The sequence below is a fragment of the Pyricularia pennisetigena genome, chromosome 3 (genome assembly GCF_004337985.1).
Source record: "Pyricularia pennisetigena strain Br36 chromosome 3, whole genome shotgun sequence".
Lineage (NCBI taxonomy): Eukaryota > Fungi > Ascomycota > Sordariomycetes > Magnaporthales > Pyriculariaceae > Pyricularia > Pyricularia pennisetigena.
The window spans coordinates 1,742,101-1,760,104 of record NC_043742.1 but is presented as its reverse complement, the minus strand read 5'-3'; the positions used below and the strand labels follow the sequence as shown (position 1 = coordinate 1,760,104).

At 50.3% G+C, this 18,004-nt stretch overlaps 5 protein-coding genes across 5 annotated transcripts; 4 read left to right on the top strand and 1 right to left on the bottom strand.

Moving 5' to 3' along the window:
* Window positions 1-1,125: 1,125 nt before the first annotated feature.
* Window positions 1,126-1,752, top strand: PpBr36_02371 (uncharacterized protein; the record flags this gene model as incomplete). Its single annotated transcript, XM_029889553.1, has 1 exon — window positions 1,126-1,752. One exon carries the CDS (start codon window positions 1,126-1,128, stop codon window positions 1,750-1,752), a length of 627 nt encoding a protein of 208 aa, XP_029753989.1.
* Window positions 1,753-3,903: 2,151 nt separating this feature from the next.
* PpBr36_02370 (uncharacterized protein) lies at window positions 3,904-4,392 on the bottom strand (the record flags this gene model as incomplete). The annotated part of the gene is made up of 1 exon (XM_029889552.1): window positions 3,904-4,392. A coding segment is annotated over one exon (489 nt), but the record flags the coding sequence as incomplete, so codon positions are not given.
* A 4,996-nt stretch (window positions 4,393-9,388) lies between these two features.
* Window positions 9,389-9,622, top strand: PpBr36_02369 (uncharacterized protein; the record flags this gene model as incomplete). The annotated part of the gene is made up of 2 exons (XM_029889551.1): window positions 9,389-9,390; window positions 9,472-9,622. Coding segments are annotated over 2 exons (153 nt in total).
* A 2,661-nt stretch (window positions 9,623-12,283) lies between these two features.
* On the top strand, window positions 12,284-13,162 carry PpBr36_02368 (uncharacterized protein; the record flags this gene model as incomplete). The annotated part of the gene is made up of 2 exons (XM_029889550.1): window positions 12,284-12,651; window positions 12,775-13,162. Coding segments are annotated over 2 exons (756 nt in total), but the record flags the coding sequence as incomplete, so codon positions are not given.
* Window positions 13,163-13,981: 819 nt separating this feature from the next.
* Window positions 13,982-16,676, top strand: PpBr36_02367 (uncharacterized protein; the record flags this gene model as incomplete). The annotated part of the gene is made up of 2 exons (XM_029889549.1): window positions 13,982-14,915; window positions 14,989-16,676. 2 exons carry the CDS (start codon window positions 13,982-13,984, stop codon window positions 16,674-16,676), a joined length of 2,622 nt encoding a protein of 873 aa, XP_029753135.1.
* Between the last annotated feature and the right edge of the window lie 1,328 nt (window positions 16,677-18,004).

Here is an 18,004-nt window from a genome sequence, read left to right as displayed (position 1 = left end):
ACTTAAGCGGGGCGAGCCCAGATGCATTATGAGCGGCGTTCTACAGTACCGTGCTGAAGACAATTCTAATTCCAAACCAAAACCCCATTCGCGCCTGCTGCGTCAACTAGCGGCAAACTGACGAACGGAATTTGGGTAAGAGCTAAATAAATAAATCAAACCAAATTGCGCTCGCAACAACAAAAATATGAAAATTGTAAATAAAAATTCTAGCCGACAACCGATCGTTACTTACAAATCAAGCTCTCATAGACCGTTCCATCGGGTTGAATCTTGCTGTTCCATTGGACACCTCGACCTATAGCGTGGAAGGGCTCCGAAGCTTCTTGCCTAGAGGCCCCTCCGGAACGGATCTTTGCCGAGGTATCAGGGTAGGCGACCTTGGTTTCGTCTGATCGCAAGCCGGAAATCGTGAATGTCCGACCGAGCACCACAAGTATTTTAGCTTTGGTGTTGAACAATCGGGCGTAGAACAGACTCACATGAAACTTTGATGGGGTAGACCTCCTGACAGTTTGCTGTATAAATGCAAATCAGAAGACATCTTCTGTACAAACCTTAACATAGCTATATCTTTTCTAGCAAAAAGAAGAAGAAAAAAAGGAGTCTCGCCGATTTCTAGATCGTCGTGTAAAATAATTACAACAACCTCGACCTAGTACGGAATCATTCGAGGTAAGCTTTGTTACCCCCCACATCGGCGGGGCCCTTGAAAATACTTGTATCTAGACCTGGTGGCACTCATCTGGGCCGCGATATTTGCTCCTCCCATCAGCCTACTGACTGTCATCGGACGACCAGCACAGCAGATCAATTGTTCTTTCTGACAAGATAATCAATCATCATGTCTTCGGCTACGACATTCTACGACTTCAAGCCCCTCAACAGTATGTGGTTCTGATAAACTTGGTCTTTCTCTTGACATGTGATTATTTTGATGATTCTCCCAATCCCAAACTCGATTCTTTGACCGCAGACACACTTTTCCTTTCTCAAAACCAATCCCTGATCACCCCAACTCCATTCCCCTTTTACCGCACATAATCACCCGTCGGGAAAATGCGGCCCTGCCATCGTGCTCTCGTCGCGAGACCAGTGTACTTGCGCCGACATGCCGGACCTCAAATGACGGTCATCGCCGGCGATGCTTTGGCGAAAAGTCGCCCTCTCCCGGCGTCGCCAAGACCCAGCAGCGGCCGCGCCGCTCCGTCGTTGCGCCGGCCGCATTCCACATTTGTCAAGTGGCGCGAGTCGCAGCTAACACCCCCGGCTGCAGAGAAGGGCGAGGAGACCCCGCTGGCCGACTACAAGGGCAAGGTTGTCCTGGTGGTCAACACGGCCTCCAAGTGCGGCTTCACGCCGCAGTATGCCGGCCTCGAGGCCCTGTACAAGAAGATCACGGAGAAGTACCCCGATGACTTCACTATCCTCGGCTTCCCCTGCAACCAGTTTGGCGGTCAGGAGCCCGGCACCGACGACGACATTCAAAACTTTTGCCAGGTCAACTACGGCGTCACCTTCCCCATCATGAAGAAGGTCGACGTCAACGGCGACAGTGCCGACCCGCTCTTCAAGTGGCTCAAGGAAGAGATGCCCGGTATCATGGGCCTCAAGCGCGTCAAGTGGAACTTTGAAAAGTTCCTGATCGGCAAAGACGGTAAGGTCAAGGGCCGCTGGGCCAGCACGACCAAGCCGGAGTCGCTCGAGAAGGACATTCTCAAGGAGCTTGAGGCTCCAAAGCCGTCTATTTGAGTGGTCTTTTTTTCAATTGCTCTTGGCCAAAGCTGCGTGGAGGAATGTAATGTGTTTTGCTGCGTCTGCCTGTTGCCGGTTCCAAAGCCACTGTGTCGGCAATTCCTGAACGGCACACGGCGTCAGAAAGAAGTTTAGTAAACGTAATGATATCCGCCCTATATCTTTGTTTCCTTGCCTTTGTATGACGTGAGCGACATATCCTTCTTTTTTGCGTAGGCGTGTCGTCTGGGCGTGTGTGGTATTATGTCGTTGACTGCGAGCCAAGCCAGCTTCTTTCACTCAACAAAAGATACAACGGGGTACAAAGCAGAAGATGATCAACGTGGCCCATCTCAGCACGCCATAGCATAGTCTGCCACTGTGTTCATGCTAGTGTATTTTCATGCGTCTAGACGAGAGTCTGGAATGAACATGTAGAGCTCGACGTTAGAAATAACCTCGGAGGCGACTTTCTGTCTCCGAACGGAAGTACGCCCCCTTTTCGGCTGTGGCCAGAAAATTATGGACTATGCTGGGCTTGTCTCCCAAGACAATCTAGACCATAACTCGCCACGCCAGTCCCCAGATACACTGCCCAGCACCAATCAGCCATATGCTTCATTGGTAATGGTGTGAGAGTCAAGTGAATCTGACTGACGCGGGTACCCTTACTGGTGGCTGAGAATACGAAATTACGGTCTTGTAACACGGTATCCAGCGTGTACAATACTATGGTGTATATTGATCGAGATTCGTATCACGCACATCGATGGTGCTGGTATGAGATAGCCACCGATGCTTCGAGAAGTCTAGCTGGATGAGGAAGAGTTGTTAGCAGCAAATGCCTGATGTCGAATCCAACTCCGAGAATAAGAGCACCACAGGGTTCATGGGCCATGCTTGCCTCGGGGAGCGAGTTCATGCGATCCCTCGCTCATGCCGGCTTCACAAAGGCACAGCCGACAACCGGAGGATCACGAACGGCATGGCTGCAATACGCGGCACTAAAACGCTGCAGACTAACCCGGCCAGATGCTATTCATAGATGGTTCGAGAGTCCTGAGCTGGATGCATTTGTGGTTTGGAGGTAGGAGGACAGGTGATAGGTCTGGCCCCTAAATGAAGCTTGGCTTCACTACGATCACTAAGCGCCGTAACTTTATTGAAAAGTTTCTATCACACTTCCAGGAAGCTTACATCCGGGTGCAGTTCTAATGCGAGGTGTTCCTGGGGGTCAAGGGTATATTGGGATGTGTGGCGTGCATATCTACCACTCTGCCAGGCCTGGCTATTACATATTGCATCCCTCTCATCTGGCAAACGATGATGCTTTTATACAAACCTGCCTGTATGGAAAGAGACAGGAACCTATCGTAGCTGCCGATGGGAATCCTTCTGATACGACAATACACGCCGACACGCTGGGCATATTAGACGGCACGAGAAAGTGACGACTTGGGTTCAAGAGAAACCTCCAACAGACCCTTACCCCGATCCCTTCCAATTTTCGGTCCGACAAAGGTCTGCAAGGAAGGGAAAATAACGCCACAAGTTACAAACCCAGTACCTGCAAAGCCCCCCTTGTCTGTTCCCGCCGGGGCTGCACCACAGCTCCCCGAAAGATCAGGGCCTTGAACGACGTAAGGTACATACATGCAAGTAAGGCAAGTAATCGAGAGATAGACCAATGCGCCGGGTAGGGGGCGGAATCAAAAACCGAATAAAATGACAGCAAAGCAAGCCCCCTTGGCAGGTGCTAATTCTCCCATCGAAAGGGGGGGAAAGGCGATCAACACTCAGATTGCGTATGCACAGCCTTTGGTTTGCATCAAGCTGAGTGGCCAGGTTGGTGCGTTCGTTGGCTGCGGGGGCTAGATTCGGGTTGCCGATCGCTGTCTCGGAGGCGAGCCAATAAACTGCCCGCCGCGGCGGTGAACGGGTAACCTTTTTTTACTTTTTAATTTTTTACTTTGCTTGCTGCAACTTCCGCCCTCTTTCTGTTCTGGTTCCCTAGCTCCCCAGGGGGGGTGCCACAAAAAAGGACATGGAGGCAAGGAGAGAAATCTCGGGGCTATTTCATATTTGTCACAAAGTGTGTTTTGGGGTAATGAGGACTTGTTTCTAGACACTGGGTAATAAGCTCGCACCGGACATGAGGAAAAGACGTTTTTACAGGTAGCGAGCTGCCAGCACACAGGTTCTCTTACATACGCGAGAGTAGTTCGCGTGTAAGATGTTCATGGGGGTTCCTTGCTTGAGTATAGCGTCAATTCTCGCGGGTCCCGCCCCCTCTATACTACAGGTCGGCGGAATAGAAGAGAGGGAGGAGAGAGGGTTGCCTCCATAGTAGTTTGAACTAACGGGCAAGTGAGCCGTCACTTGACGGAGGCGAGGAGGCCATACCGAGCAAACACACTTAGGTATTGTCATCATAGACTTCGCCGTGAATTTCGCCACGGCCAATCGGCGGTGAGATTGATTTCTCGTGTCTTTGTCGGGTTGAGGTCGTGGTAGGCGAGTTTGATCACGGCAAGAGAGGCGTACATTGAAAAAGATCATGAAAGGTCCAGGCAAATGTGAGTGATTTATTTGTAATTTGGAATCAGAACCATCTAGGGAGTATCTAGAGTTGATGAGGAAGACGAAATGACGCTTATTGCGAGGATCTACCTACGCATGACTTCTTCCAACCAGTCAGTGCCCTCTAAGCAGTAAAGCTTTCCGAGTATTGTCTCTGATATGCGCATGCCACCGAATAAATGAAGCAGCCACTTTCGAGCTTCTTTGTCTATTCTATTGTCGTGATAGCTTCGATTTGGGAATTGTATCTCCAAGGGCGCCAAACACCGTTGTTAGTCAACCAAAAAATAAAAATTAAAAATAAGAAATAGGAAAATGGAACGTTGCAATGACCCCCACCTTTACGAAGAAAGCGCAATAGTACCCAATCAATAATCCTTGCTCCCTCACAAAGAGGTGTAGTACCCACCTTTTCTCCGCTACGGGAATAGGCCAGTTGAGTGGAGGAGGTTGGCTCTCTTGATTCGCAACTCGAGAGATCAACAAGCAGAGGCGATGGACGCCACTGAACAAAGAAGCCCTTTTATTTCGCGGGAAGTTTGTTCATCGACTGGCTGTCATTGGCCATTGTGCATCATCAGCTTTGTCGATCTACATGTATATCACGGACGGCAAGATAAAAAGTAAACCAACAGATCGGACCCAGACCAATGCGAATCCAAGATTGTCAAGATTTCACCCACGGTTAGTCGGTCGGTTCTCTACGGCCAAACAATTTCACCGACGGCGGCTTGCTTTCGGTGAGGGGTCGATGTGCGCGGGCGGGTGGGTTCATTTTGACCCTCTTCTCCTCTGCTTCTCACTGTCTCACCCTTGTTTGTTATGGTCGACGGCGGTGAGGGAAAAACAGTAATAACAAATCAACAAAGAGAGACCTTTGGTTCGTTTGGAACCATCGTCAGCTTTTCTCGGCGCAACTTTGGGATGACAGGGCAAGAGACAGAGCAAAAGACATCACCGGGAGGGATAACCGCTATCTCCTGGCCGGATCCGATTGGTAGATCCTCTTTCTCTATGGGCTTGTTCGTCCTAACCATGCAACTAACTACCAGGTCTCGTCCGATACGGGGGGACTGACGGGTTGGATTTGTCCACCCAATAGACTGGGGGAGGGGTGTTTGTCGCGCGGGGGATGGTCGCTGAGAAAATAAAATGAAAAGGAGAGAGAAACAAAAATTCAACACCTATCGATTGATCTCAATACGCAGGTACTTCACAATACGGCCGGCGCCAAAAACAAAATAACCGTTACAGAGTAGTATCGCGAGCCCAGGTTTGTCTCAATTGACTGGTTGATTCGAAAAAGATTGGCTGGTTCGGTTTTTCTTGGAAAGCCCCTACCTGCAGAGAACAAAAAAACAAGTTGCTACCGCAACCTGCAGCCTGCGGGCAACACACTGCTAAGTAAAAAAAGAAGCAAAAAAGGGGTGTAGACGGCAAGGCTTCCATGCAGGATTCCTCAGTCCTTCTAGCGCAGCGAGGCTGTTTTCTTCCGGCCACCCGCGGTGGGAGTTTCCTTGCTGTGTCTACCCCGCAGCTGTGCGGAGCGGGCTGTAGCTGACTTGCCTCGACTTAGGTCTATTGTAGACTAGGCTGTATTCTAGTCGAGATACCTTACAGTAGTCGGGAGGGTCTAATAGAAGTAGCTGTATGCGTATGTGCCTGAATGTGAGTGAGTGTGAGTGAGGGTGCATTGTATGTGGGGGCGATTGATGGAAGAGTGCTGTCTGATGATGCCCCGACTCTTTGCTCTCCAACAGTCGTATGTTTCTAGTTCTTTTGACTTTTGATCCAGGTATGAGCGGTAAAGAAAAATGGATGAAAATGTAGATAATGATGGCGGGTGTGACGTGATGCAAAAATTAGGCCGTTATCATCACTTCCAATGGCAAACCACAGCAATGACGAAGTGGGTGGCTTCATATCCAGCTTGTGGCGCGACTCACTGGCGCAAAGAACCGGTACGGGATCGTCGCTCGCTTCGATGAATTCAATGACATTCCCAGACTTTGCAGCTCTAGAGGAGGGTATCCAATTTGTGCAAAGGTACATACATATTCAGTTACAAGGCAAGGACTTGCTCATGAACGGACAGCGTAAAGCTAAGAGCGTATATATTTACCTAGGGTAGGTACCTAGGCGGTTGCCTCGACGCTGCTCAAGTGATGGATTACTTTAAAGAACAAACAACGCCTATAGGACAGCATCACCCTTGCCTTCCTCGTGCAGTAGACTAGGTCTAAATGTATGCATAACAAGCAAAGCACTGGCTGGCCTACAGGCTTGTATGGCCCCATGCCAGCAGCCGCCGACTCGCAATACCACAAATGATGCATACACACCTTGTCACCGTTGAACGACGCAACGACTGTCAGCTGTCTTTTTTTTTCTTTTTTTTTTTCTACTACCGATGGTCTGCGTGGGGGGAGAACAACTACCTTGTTCATCCCATATTGATGGGCGAGTCAGTCTTGGAAAAGAGATGAAAGGAACTTTCGGGATTTTCGAGGCTATTTTTCACATGTGACAGCAAGCGAAGCGCCGCGCGCTTAATCAAAGAACCCGACCCATGTAAATTACGCGTTTGTTGAGGGCCTAGGCTCTGGATACAAACCCTAAGGGGAAATAACGCGGGAAGTTTTTTTCGACTGCTAGGCTGGGATCCTGACTCTCCATTCTTAGGAGAGAGTCACGGAGAGGGACATAAAAATGGAGAGCTGCGCAGGGGGAACAAGAAATGGGTTCAGAAAAATGGCAGGCAAATATTACATGCGCTTACTAGACTAGCATACCAAAACCCGAGCTAAAAAGTCACTCCCGAACGTTTCCCGCTTGGTTAATGCAGAACCCAGAACCAAACAAAACACCACAAAGCTCCCCCATGGGGAGAGCAATCCATTAGCAAACAAAAACTACTCTATCTACATCCTTCCCATAAGCAGGCACACGAGACAGCTCTTGGTCTGTCTGCTTGAGGCCTAGCCTTGGACCTGCATCGGCCGGGGCTTTTATTACTCCCCTACTCCACCCCTTGCTTGCTGCTAGCAGGTGATGCTTGCAGCTTTTTGTTCTGCTGAGTCTTTTTTCTCCCTCGCTACTACGGTATTCGCTTACGGTGGGGGGCACTTTAGTACTTGCGCTTGCTGTGGATTTTTGTTCGTCTGTCGTCTATTCTCCCGCCCAAAACCAATTCGGATTGAGCAAGCACGACCAGTAAGGCACGCAATCCCGCGGAGCCCACCGGCAGACCCTAGCGCCTGTGGGGTAAAGCCGGTCCAGAAGCAAGGCCACCTAATTGGACACGGCACCTAGCAGGGGTATAGCTTCTCAGTCGGTGACCAAGAGTGGATAAGTGCAGAGAGACCCAGAGAAGGGCAAGGGGGTTAGGAGGGGGAACATGGGTGTGAGAGAGCCCAGGGTGGGCTTTATTGTGCAGTAGAGAACCGAGGATTCACGTGCAAATCGCAGGGATGTCGGCGGCCGTCGGTGTGAGGTCGTGGTGAAGGAACAAAAATTGGGCGGCTCGAGTTTGGCTGGGCGACAAGGGAGGGCAAGTCAAGCAGGAACAAAAAAGCCAAAGAAAAAAAAGACATGTATCTTGTTTACTGGGTTGCCAGGCTTCTACCCTATAAGAACGCCCCTAGTTACGAAGTATGTTGCTGATCGCTTGCGTCTCGTCATATCTCGATCGTACACGAGAAAGGCAGTTGGTTGCCCTGGCCCTTGTCTTTGTGATGTTGTGGTTTGTGATTTGTGAGATAACGCAATCGGATAGGCTTATGAGATACCATAACTTGCGTCAACAAACAGCAAACCCCCCCGAAAGAAAAAGGCTTGTCTTACAGGTAGGCCCGATCTCAATCCACTGCTGTCGTATTGATTTTCCTTCCCATTAAGTGCCGTTATCCGAGGCAGCCTTCGCTTTTGCGTACAGGGGAAAGCCAAGTAGGGGGTGGTGGGGTTTTGTCCAGGTCCCCAACCTTCTTGGAATGCAGGCCAAGACTCAATGATACCGTGATATTGCTTGGTCTACTGTGCAGGTAGTAGCTTCTTTCAGTAGCCATCTCGTGAAGTATGTATAATTGGACTGGCAAGGCTGGAAGCTTCCATCAACATTAACAAGATATTATTACATGGATGAAATGCTTTGTAGCTACACATAAGCATGTATTATTGCAACATTCAGCCTGGTCATCGCGTTTAATTGCCTAAAAGTGCTGTGTGGGAATGAGCTCAAAATTTTCACAACGGTTTTTATTTCGAAACGGGCCAAAAACCTTCCAGTTGGCGCGGGCGCTGGTGCAGCCTCAAGCAACATACACAAGTCCTTCAATTTCGCGTGCAACTTCCAAATGTCTATCTATTTAAAAAAAACCAAAAAAAAACCGGATTACGGGAATACTTCCAGATCGACACGCTCGGTATCGCCCGGATTTACAATATCGATTTGACAGGACTTCCTCGTTAGGATGCATTGACCAGATCCTAGTAACATGACCGCGCCTGCGCCTCGGAACACACTGGTTCCTCATTTATGATCTACAGTAGTGGACGTAGGAACCAAACTCTATCTCGCAAAGTCGAGTGTCAAGTACCCGCTAGTAACACCTAGCTGACAGGACCCTGTCGCTCATGATGTCAATCAGCCGGTCGGGTTGTATAGTTTTGTCTCTTGATTTCTATCATCCGTCCTTCTTTGGGACTTTATGCCGCGATATTTTGTTGAGGATTGCACATTGTTACCTAGGCACCTGATGTGTGCGTGCGTGCGTCCGGCGCCAACCAAATCGGGTAGCTGGAATCGATTTTTCTTTTCTAGTCGTGGTTCTATATCAGACTTATAATATAGAACAGCTGGATCTCTGCAAGTCTATCGTTTTGTGACTACCTTGGCCCACAAGGCAAAAGGTAACCAGCAGTACCTACATGTTCATATGAAAAAAAAAAAAAAAAAAAAAAAAAAAAAAAAAAAAAAAAAAAAAAAAAAAAAAAAAAAAAAAAAAAAATTATACCTCCCATTCAACCTGCAGTCTAGGGTCGCATCGACCATCCGTCAGTGTGCAGTACGAGAAGTATGTACATTAGTTCTTGTTTTTTTGGAGGCTTGGGAAGCTAAAAGAGTCCACACGGGATGCACAAAAGGTGAGGGGTTAGAAGGTTCATGGAAGCCTGCGTGGAAGGTTACCCGCTGCCTCTTGCTCCGGTGAAGGAGGGTAGTGGCAGACGAGAGTCTGAGATGAGAAGGTCGATAAACCAGTTGGTTCTGCTGCAGAATAAGCCGTTCGTAGCCATTTCCGCATCCTTCTGATGGCTAAGCCGAAGGTAATTGTTAGTAAGGTTCCTACCACACCAACCACTGTAATTAGAGTACGTAGAGGCATCGTCAAAGGTTCCCGATTGTGAGCAGAGACCTCTTTCAGCGAGGGACTTTGGTCTTGTTGTCTTGGAAAGGGCCGACCGTCACGGTGAATGTGTGGTATACAACTATTAGACTCGATAAAAAGAGCCATCAGTTCATTGAGCCCGTGACCGATGACGGAGATGCTATGTGTTATAAATGACATGTTTCAAAGGTGAGATTCGCGAGGTCGAAACGAGAAGCTGACGAAGAAAAAGGCGGGTTTGCGCAAATGAATTGCACTGCCAAAAATTCAGAATCATCGTCATCACAAGCCCGAAAGGGCCCAGACATAACAGCGGAGGCCAGCTCGAGCTTCCTTTCTAAAATAAAATGGCAGTCACGTCAGCCCTGTGCAGAAAGGCCAAGGGTGGGGGACCAATGTGCCAGTGTAAGCGAGCTTTTAGAAATCATACGTACTGCAGGCAGGGACGCTGTATCAATCATGTCACTTTTCCCAAAGGCCAAGGCTTGCTGCTCCTTGGTGAAGAGCGGGCACTTTGTTCGGCGATGCCCCTTGAATTTGGAGTTCTTTCACCCCACGGTTCACGCGGGCAAGGCAAGATATGTCGATACCCCTTTGCAACAAGCAATATGACAGTTGACAAGGCCCAAAAAACTCAGATGAAATGGGACATGAGCTTGGCATTTCTACTTTTGAGTGTGGTTTGGTGGGTATGGACCGCGCCTATTTTTTGTTCATGATTCGAGCTTGGGAGATGGCGAACCTGCAGAAAAGGGGGCATTGCTTGGACGAACATCTGTCAAGGGAGCGACAGCCGGGAAATTCAGATTCATGCCGCGCACCCACCACTGTGTGCCAAAAATAAATGACCATCAAACGTGACAAGATTGCAGGCTAAAAATCTAGAAAAGAAAGGGAATTTGGAGATTGATGATTTTATGGAGTAGCCAATAGTCAAGAAAAGCCAGACAGGAGACGTCTCGTATGTGCATATGCTGCGGAAGAAGCGAGTTGCTGTCTGGTCAAGAGGGGGCATTGGGGCGTTTTTCTTTAATTCCCCATCAGCTTTGCCACAAATGACGTGCAAAACAAAAAAAACGTGAGGCATGGATGGGACGGGCCATGCAAGCCATGTTCCTGGTTTCCGATGCTGGTTGCCCTATCGTCAAGATTTTAGTTCTTGATCCGTGCCCTCATCTCCGAGATTGTTGCCAGGGCGTAAGTGACTGGGTTTTACTCGGTGATGGCGCTAAAGCCACACTAGCCATGGGCTCGCGACGTTCCTCGCTTGCACGTCTATGATGATGATGGGTTTTGGGATTTGGGCGATGACATCCACCCCCCCAAGCTCAAAGGTTTCATGTTGTTTAGTCCAGGTTCTCCAGGTTCTCCAACTCGTCCACTGATTGTAGCCCTGAGCATCGTTGTCGAAAGGCTCGTGGCAGAACGGCATCGGTGCTACGTTGCAGGTGCATTGTTCAAGACGTCAAGAGTTTGTACGTGAATGACGAGAATAGAAACCTTGGAGAGGAAACGAGAGAAAACCTCCGGGCAAAATACTGCACCGAGTCCGACAGGTCCCGCTGCAGAAACAGTTGATTCCATTCAACGTAGTTAAGGAGTCTGTAGCTATGCTTGCTTCTTAGTTGTGCCTCACTGGTGATCTCCACCTGGGCACAACTGTGATTTTTTTTTCTTTTTTTGCCACCGCAACCGTCGTGTGTGCCCGATTTAATAAGTGGTGTTTTAAGGGTACTGTAGTAAGCAGGCGGGCATTTGATAAAGAAGCGGGTTCTGTAGTTGTCTTGGCAAAGATAGGGGGGAGTCGAGTCAACAAAAAACAAACTTGATAGAAAAAAGGAATTTGGCCCGGATTGACAGGGTCTTTCTCGGAAAACCCGAATGCAGTAATTCTGTCGCCCTGTGTTGTTGTACTTTACCGCGCAACAGGCTGAGAAACGCCAGTGGATTCGGTGTCTACTGCATGTTTTTGACTTTAGACTTTTTTTGCCTTTTTGTCTTTCAATTTATCCTTCATCTAGTCCCGGTCTAAAGATTTGTCGATTGCATGGACCGTGTCTGCTTGCATTCCTCCCCATAACTATCCCGGTCCGAAGATGGGATGAACGAGAGGGATAAACAAGGTATGAGCCTGTAAGAGATTCACAAGAACTCTTCGCACGCGACTGCCGTTTGGGCACTTTGTCTTGGCGCGAACCACATCGCAAAACTCAATTTGGATTTCCCACATGTCGTGATCGTGACTCAAATTTCCCAACACGAGATGAGGAACTGGGAAAGAGCCAGAGGGACAAAAAGTTTCGCCGGTCATTCCGAGTTTCTTAATCGGAAAGCCATGACACGTAATTAGTTATCATGAACAACAGGAAGCTGCGTTGACCACGGCCTCTTCACGGTATGCCACCTACCTACCTAACTATCTAATGCAAAATGATCAGCAGCATGATCTCAACTACTGGGGAGGGACCTCCAGTGTACAGTAAACAGCAAATTCAACTGCTCGGCTCCGACTTTTCACTCACTGTCTTTGTTTTGCCCCGCTCAGCACCATATACCTGTCAGCATTGTCCAATCACGCGCCCCAGAACAAGGAGGCTCACCAATCGTCCAAGCCACCACAGAATCCACCCTCCACTACCTTTCTCGTTTCGTCCAACGTTCCCTTCCCACCTTTCAAGTCAAGACCAATTAAAAGGCGGCTGACCCTGGGCCCAGGACAAGGGTCTGTGCAAGTTGTCAACCCCCATGTTCATGTTCGAAATGCAGCGGAAGAAACACCCATCCTAGCCCATCCCCTCCTTTTCTTGCGCCCGCCACAACTGTTGCAGCAATTACGGCGCAAGTTTTCTGCAAACTCGAACACATTCGGTTGCAATTTTGTGCCCAGCTGTTTGCGCGCGGGGTGCATTGCATGGCTCATACCTAGGCATTGGAGTCAGGTTTGGTCTGTACAGTTAGTTAGCTGCGTCGTATTCCCCTTTCTTCCCACCTTCTTTACTACCTACAGTTACTGTAGCTTGCGTGCCTAGATCAGGTAGGTACTCACCTCGCCTTGCTCGCTACCTATGGTATGCAGACTAAGCCCCCAAGCAGGTCCAAAAACAGCCGTTGCGGCATTGTCCTGCGTGTGCGCCACTTGCATCCATCACTTGTTCTCATCGTTGCCGGCAGTCAATTGCTGCGCCTCGCGCCTTGCCGTCAAGCGAATGGCCTTGTTTCTCTTCCTCGCTCACTCTATCTCTAATCATGACCCTGCCCTACCTTGTCCTGCATCGTTATCGTCAGGCTATCATCTCATCCCGGCCTTCACCATTTCTCCTAGAAAGGCCCCATCAAGCTCCGCTTCTGCCCTTTTTATCCTTTTGCCGGTACCCTTGTCTTGGTCCACTCATCCCCGCTGCCTACGTTGTAGTCCCTGTCCCGACCCGATCCCCAGCTGGATACATACCCAACTGGGGTGCTAGTACTGCGGAACTTGGTTGCAGTTCGACCTTTCAAAGCCCGTCCTTGCCGTTGGGGCTTGAGCAGCCATCGGGGATGTTTCCCCCTCCATGACAGCGCTTGCAAGTAAGTGGTCAGCCATCCAAGCGCACACCCCCCGACAACGTCCCGCTCATCTCTTTCGCTAGGGACCGGGGTTTTGCCTCCCATGTCGGCCTCTCCACACACACCTCGGTGCAACCCCTACCCTCCCACCCCAGTCCAAGTGACGGCACCAGAAGTACCTCGATGTACTCCTGTCGGCGGAGATTGTTTTGCTATGCGACCGACCTCCTGGTGTGTCGGCAGCTCGTGCTTTTCTGAACATGGTCCGTCCCTTTCCCTTGTCTGGGGCTCCCCTCTCTACCTGGACGCTATGGTGGGATTGGTTCGGGATACATGGTGCGTTATAATACCAGCCTGCCTTGACATCCCGTCTTTTTTATTCATCTTGTTATATGTTTATGTCCCTCGTCCCAAGGTCTTGCCGTCTATCCTTCCTGCGGCCTCCTCCTCATCCATATTACCGTCCATTTATCCAAACCAGTCAACCATCACATACTTGCCTGGCGCGAGCACACATCCCTTACTCTACAGCCTGGAGATACATTCCTATCTCCGCCAGCAGCTCGCCGACTTACAGTACCTCCCACAAGAGCCTTGTCTTGCATCCCGCTCTTGACTATACTCTTGAGATCGGCAGCACATAGCTCCTGCAGCCTTGCATATCTTAAAGTGGCCAATATATCCGCAAAGCCCAACAGACACAGCTTCGCAACTCGCGGAGCCTCCTTTAGTTTAACATGACGTCCTCATCTCCAGTCCAACCGGCTGCTCCAAAGCTGGACACTGCCGCTGCCCGGAAGCGCAGGAGACGCGCTCCCGCAGGAGGTGCCTCTGATGATTGCTTTGCCTGCACCAAGCGCAATGTCAAGTGTGACAGGAGAAGACCGTATTGCTCGCAGTGCCTTGAGGTCGGTAACGAATGTTCGGGATACAAGACGCAGCTCACCTGGGGCGTTGGTGTCGCCAGCCGTGGCAAGTTACGTGGGTTGTCTCTACCCATAGCCAAGGCACCTCCAGTCAGCGCAGCAGTCAAGAAGAGCTCGCCCACGCGTACCAGAGCAGCCACCACAACTACCATGACAACCGCCGCACCTGCCGGCCACTGGCACAACCCGGAAGACATGATCAACTCATCACCCCGCCGCAGGCCAGTGAACCTTCACATCTCCCTCCCAGTTCCTGAGCAGTCATCCTCGATATCCAGCCCGACGACCCCCTATCTCGCCCGTTACGATCCCCAACGCGTAGGACGAACTGCAGATACCACGCCGACAGCCCATCATAACCATTGGAGTCAAATGCCCTTCTCCGCCAGTCTTCCCACGGATGGGTTTAGATATGGGAAATTGGGCGGTCACCAGGGCATGTCCATTGAATCGATGCACGACATGGACCACTACCACCTGTCGCCTATGAGCCATTCTTTCCCCAGAGAAGATGTGCCATTCCTACACAGCCCGGCGGTCCTCTACGATGGCTTCAACGGACACAACTCTCCTACAGTGACTCCAAGCCCCTTGGCCGCGATGATCATGGAGCAACGCAATGCGCCAACTTCATGCCCAAGCTTGGTATATGCGCCTTCGGAGCACAGCACCAGCGTACATTCTCACTCGGAAAGCTACGACGTGCATCTTAGTAACAAGTTGATGCTTGACTGCGACTCCATAGGTATGCAAAGCAACGGGGGTTTGCCCAGACGGGCTATCAAGATGGAGAGCTGACGGGTGATTTGTGACCGTAGTGGGAACCCCAGACCTTGATGCCTACAGCTCCAGCGTCCACTCCAACGGACACTTTTGGGGGGCTTCTCCACCGGCAGAAGATACGACCTCGTGCCAGGATTCGCACCCCCAATCGTCGTCATGGCCATCGACAGTCGAAACTCCGGGGGCGCACGTCAGCGCTGAGCTGATCTCTAAGATGCCCTTCTTCCTCGATTATTATGAACACACAATGTGCCCATCGATGGTATTTATTGATGGACCGAACAACCCCTTTCGGGATCACATTATGCACCTTGCCACCAGCAGCCGCAGTTTACAGCACGCCATCTGCGCCCTGGCCGCCTGCAACCTGCGTACCAAGAGGAAGCTCAGCCTTGGCCAACACTCGCCTGCAGAGAAGTTTAAGCGATCATGCTCGCCTGAAGCAGAAGACCAGTCGATGCAGGAGGAGTACGAGCACCGTAACCTTGCTGTTCATCTGCTGAATGAACAATTGAACGACGTGTCCAAGTCTAAGCACGACTCCGTGCTTGCGACGATCCTTATGCTCTGTCACTACAGGATGGCGGAATCGGGGATTGCCAGGTTCCATACCCAATTTGCCGGAGTTAAGAAGATCCTGCAAATGCGCAGGACGACCTCATACCCTCCCTCGAATGAGTCTGCATGGATGGAAGCGCTTTTCACCTACTTTGACGCCATCTCCGCCAGCATCAACGACCGCGAGGCCCAGCTTGATGGCAGCTCCTTCGGCTTCTCGCCGGAAGCAATGCTGCTTCCCCAGGGCGCCGAGAATCTCGTCGGGTGCGATAGGGAGCTCTTCACCATCATTGTGAAGCTCGGGCGCCTGAACCTCCTCTCCCAACACAGGCCGGTGCAGAACAACGATGCCGCCTTGGGCAGCTCGATGCCGCGGTCCGAGTCCCCTTTCAGCGCGCCGCTGGGACATGTGTACAAGCCCAGCAACAATATGAACGTGGACGTGTTTGGTACTAGTGGTGGCCCCATCCGTTTTGATGGAAACGGATTTGGCAACACCCTTGGCGACGATGAGCTTCTGTCGGCTGCCATCAGCACTTCGGCGCCGACTTATGACAGCCAGCGCTCAACATTTTGGCGCGAATGGAAGGAGGCGCGCGCTTCGCTCCAGGCTTGGTCGTTCGATGCGCAACGGGTTACTGCTTCTCTTCAGCAGACCGGGTTGCAGCCGACGCCGGCTCAGATTCGCGACCTCAGTTCCTTGTCCGAGGCATTCCGCTATGCTGCGCTACTCTACACGGAGCGCTTGGCGAGCCCACAGACGCCATCGTCTCACAACAACTTCCGAAACCTTGTTTCACAGGTCGTCTACTACGCTACCAGCCTTGAATCTGGTTCATCCGCTGAGAAATTCCTGCTATGGCCGCTGTTTGTGGCTGGTAGCGAGTGCGTCAACGAGCTGCAGCAAAACATTGTGCGGACAAAGTGCCGCGATATCATGGCACGCAGTGGCTACATGAACAACATGTCGGCTCTTGAGATCCTCGAGCGTCTCTGGAGTGGCGAGACGTGCGCAGAAGACGATTACATCGGCAGCGGGCGCCACATCAACATTCTCAACAATAACAACAACATGCGACTTCCAAGCCTGACACGAAGCAGTCCATTCAACTGGGGCAAGTGTATAGGGGGACCTGGCGTCGAGGTCGAATGGATCATGTTCTGATACCCTAAGTCATTTGAGCCTTGACCCTTTATCACCTTTTTTTTTTCCTTTCATTGTTGGTCAAAACACTTTCTGTTCTTCAACCATGACCCTTACACCTTGGGCCTGACAAGGTGCTGTAATACATGAAATGAGGTAATGATGGTTGGATTATTCTCATATTGTCTATTTCCTAATACTCTGTATCATATGTAGCGAACGCCTCATGTTTTCTTTTTTCTCTTCGTACCATAAAGGAGATACAGTATGGGATTCGGACAGGGAGTCCAGAGCCGTTTGAGCGGTCTGCGGTAGAAAAACCCCGGTGGTTGTTTGCAAGGCATCAAAGATGGGTGGAGATGGAGTTACTTTATTCGGTGTTTCTGCAATGACAACTACTGGGTCAGGATTACAAGCTGGGTAGCGAATGACTGGGGTTTGAATGGAGTTGATATTTTTGCGTCTTTCTGCCCGCTGTCTTATCAGATATATCATGCCTAAGGATCGGGATTTCGGGGACAAATAAAAAAACAGGACGTTGGTGTTTATCCGGGCTTGTTCCTATCGCATTGGTATCCATTCCTATGGCAGAACTATTCTTTCCTGCACAGAATGCAAAGTGACGCGATTCGTAATAAGTGTCGAAGTCCAGGAGACGACGCCAGGTAACATTGACAGCGGTACGCAAAAGTGCACTACCACGGATATCCCGCCCGGCAGAAGTGGACACCAATCTTGTGGGTTTCTCATGCGCCGAGAAAGCAGGTGCAGCCATTTGGTGTGTTCATTCTGGCTGAGGTTGCTTATCGCGAAAAGACAAGGGACTGGGTAACTATCTTGATCACGTCACTTTTTTCCCACCCTCTTTTTCTGGGTCCACACCCCCCGAGCGTCTAACTACAGTAGAGATTGTGTTGCGATGTCAAGCGTTTGCTGCCAAAATGGCGGGTCTTTTTTGTCTCCTCCGCCCCATTCCCCCCAGCAGGGACGAGCTGTGAAGAAAAGGGAAAAAAAGGAACACGGGATGATGCCCGGATAGGAGCAGACGATCCGGACCGGACGCCGAACCGAACATTTAGAGACTATTTTTTTTTGAGTTTTTTGCTTCTCCTTACTCAGAAAGGATTTGCAATGGGGAGACGATGATCACGACAAAGCTCGAAAGATGGGGGGGAAAAGTAAAACCCGCCGTTTTTTGCCAATCGCTTTCCCGTCAGACAAGCAAAGGAGGAGGGAGGGGGAGAGAAAGAGGGAGGGAGTGAATCAACAGCAGTATGAGTTTTTGCATGAAACAATATCGTCAAGCCCTGTTTTTCCCTGCCTGGCTGGCTTTTTTTTTTTTTTTTTTT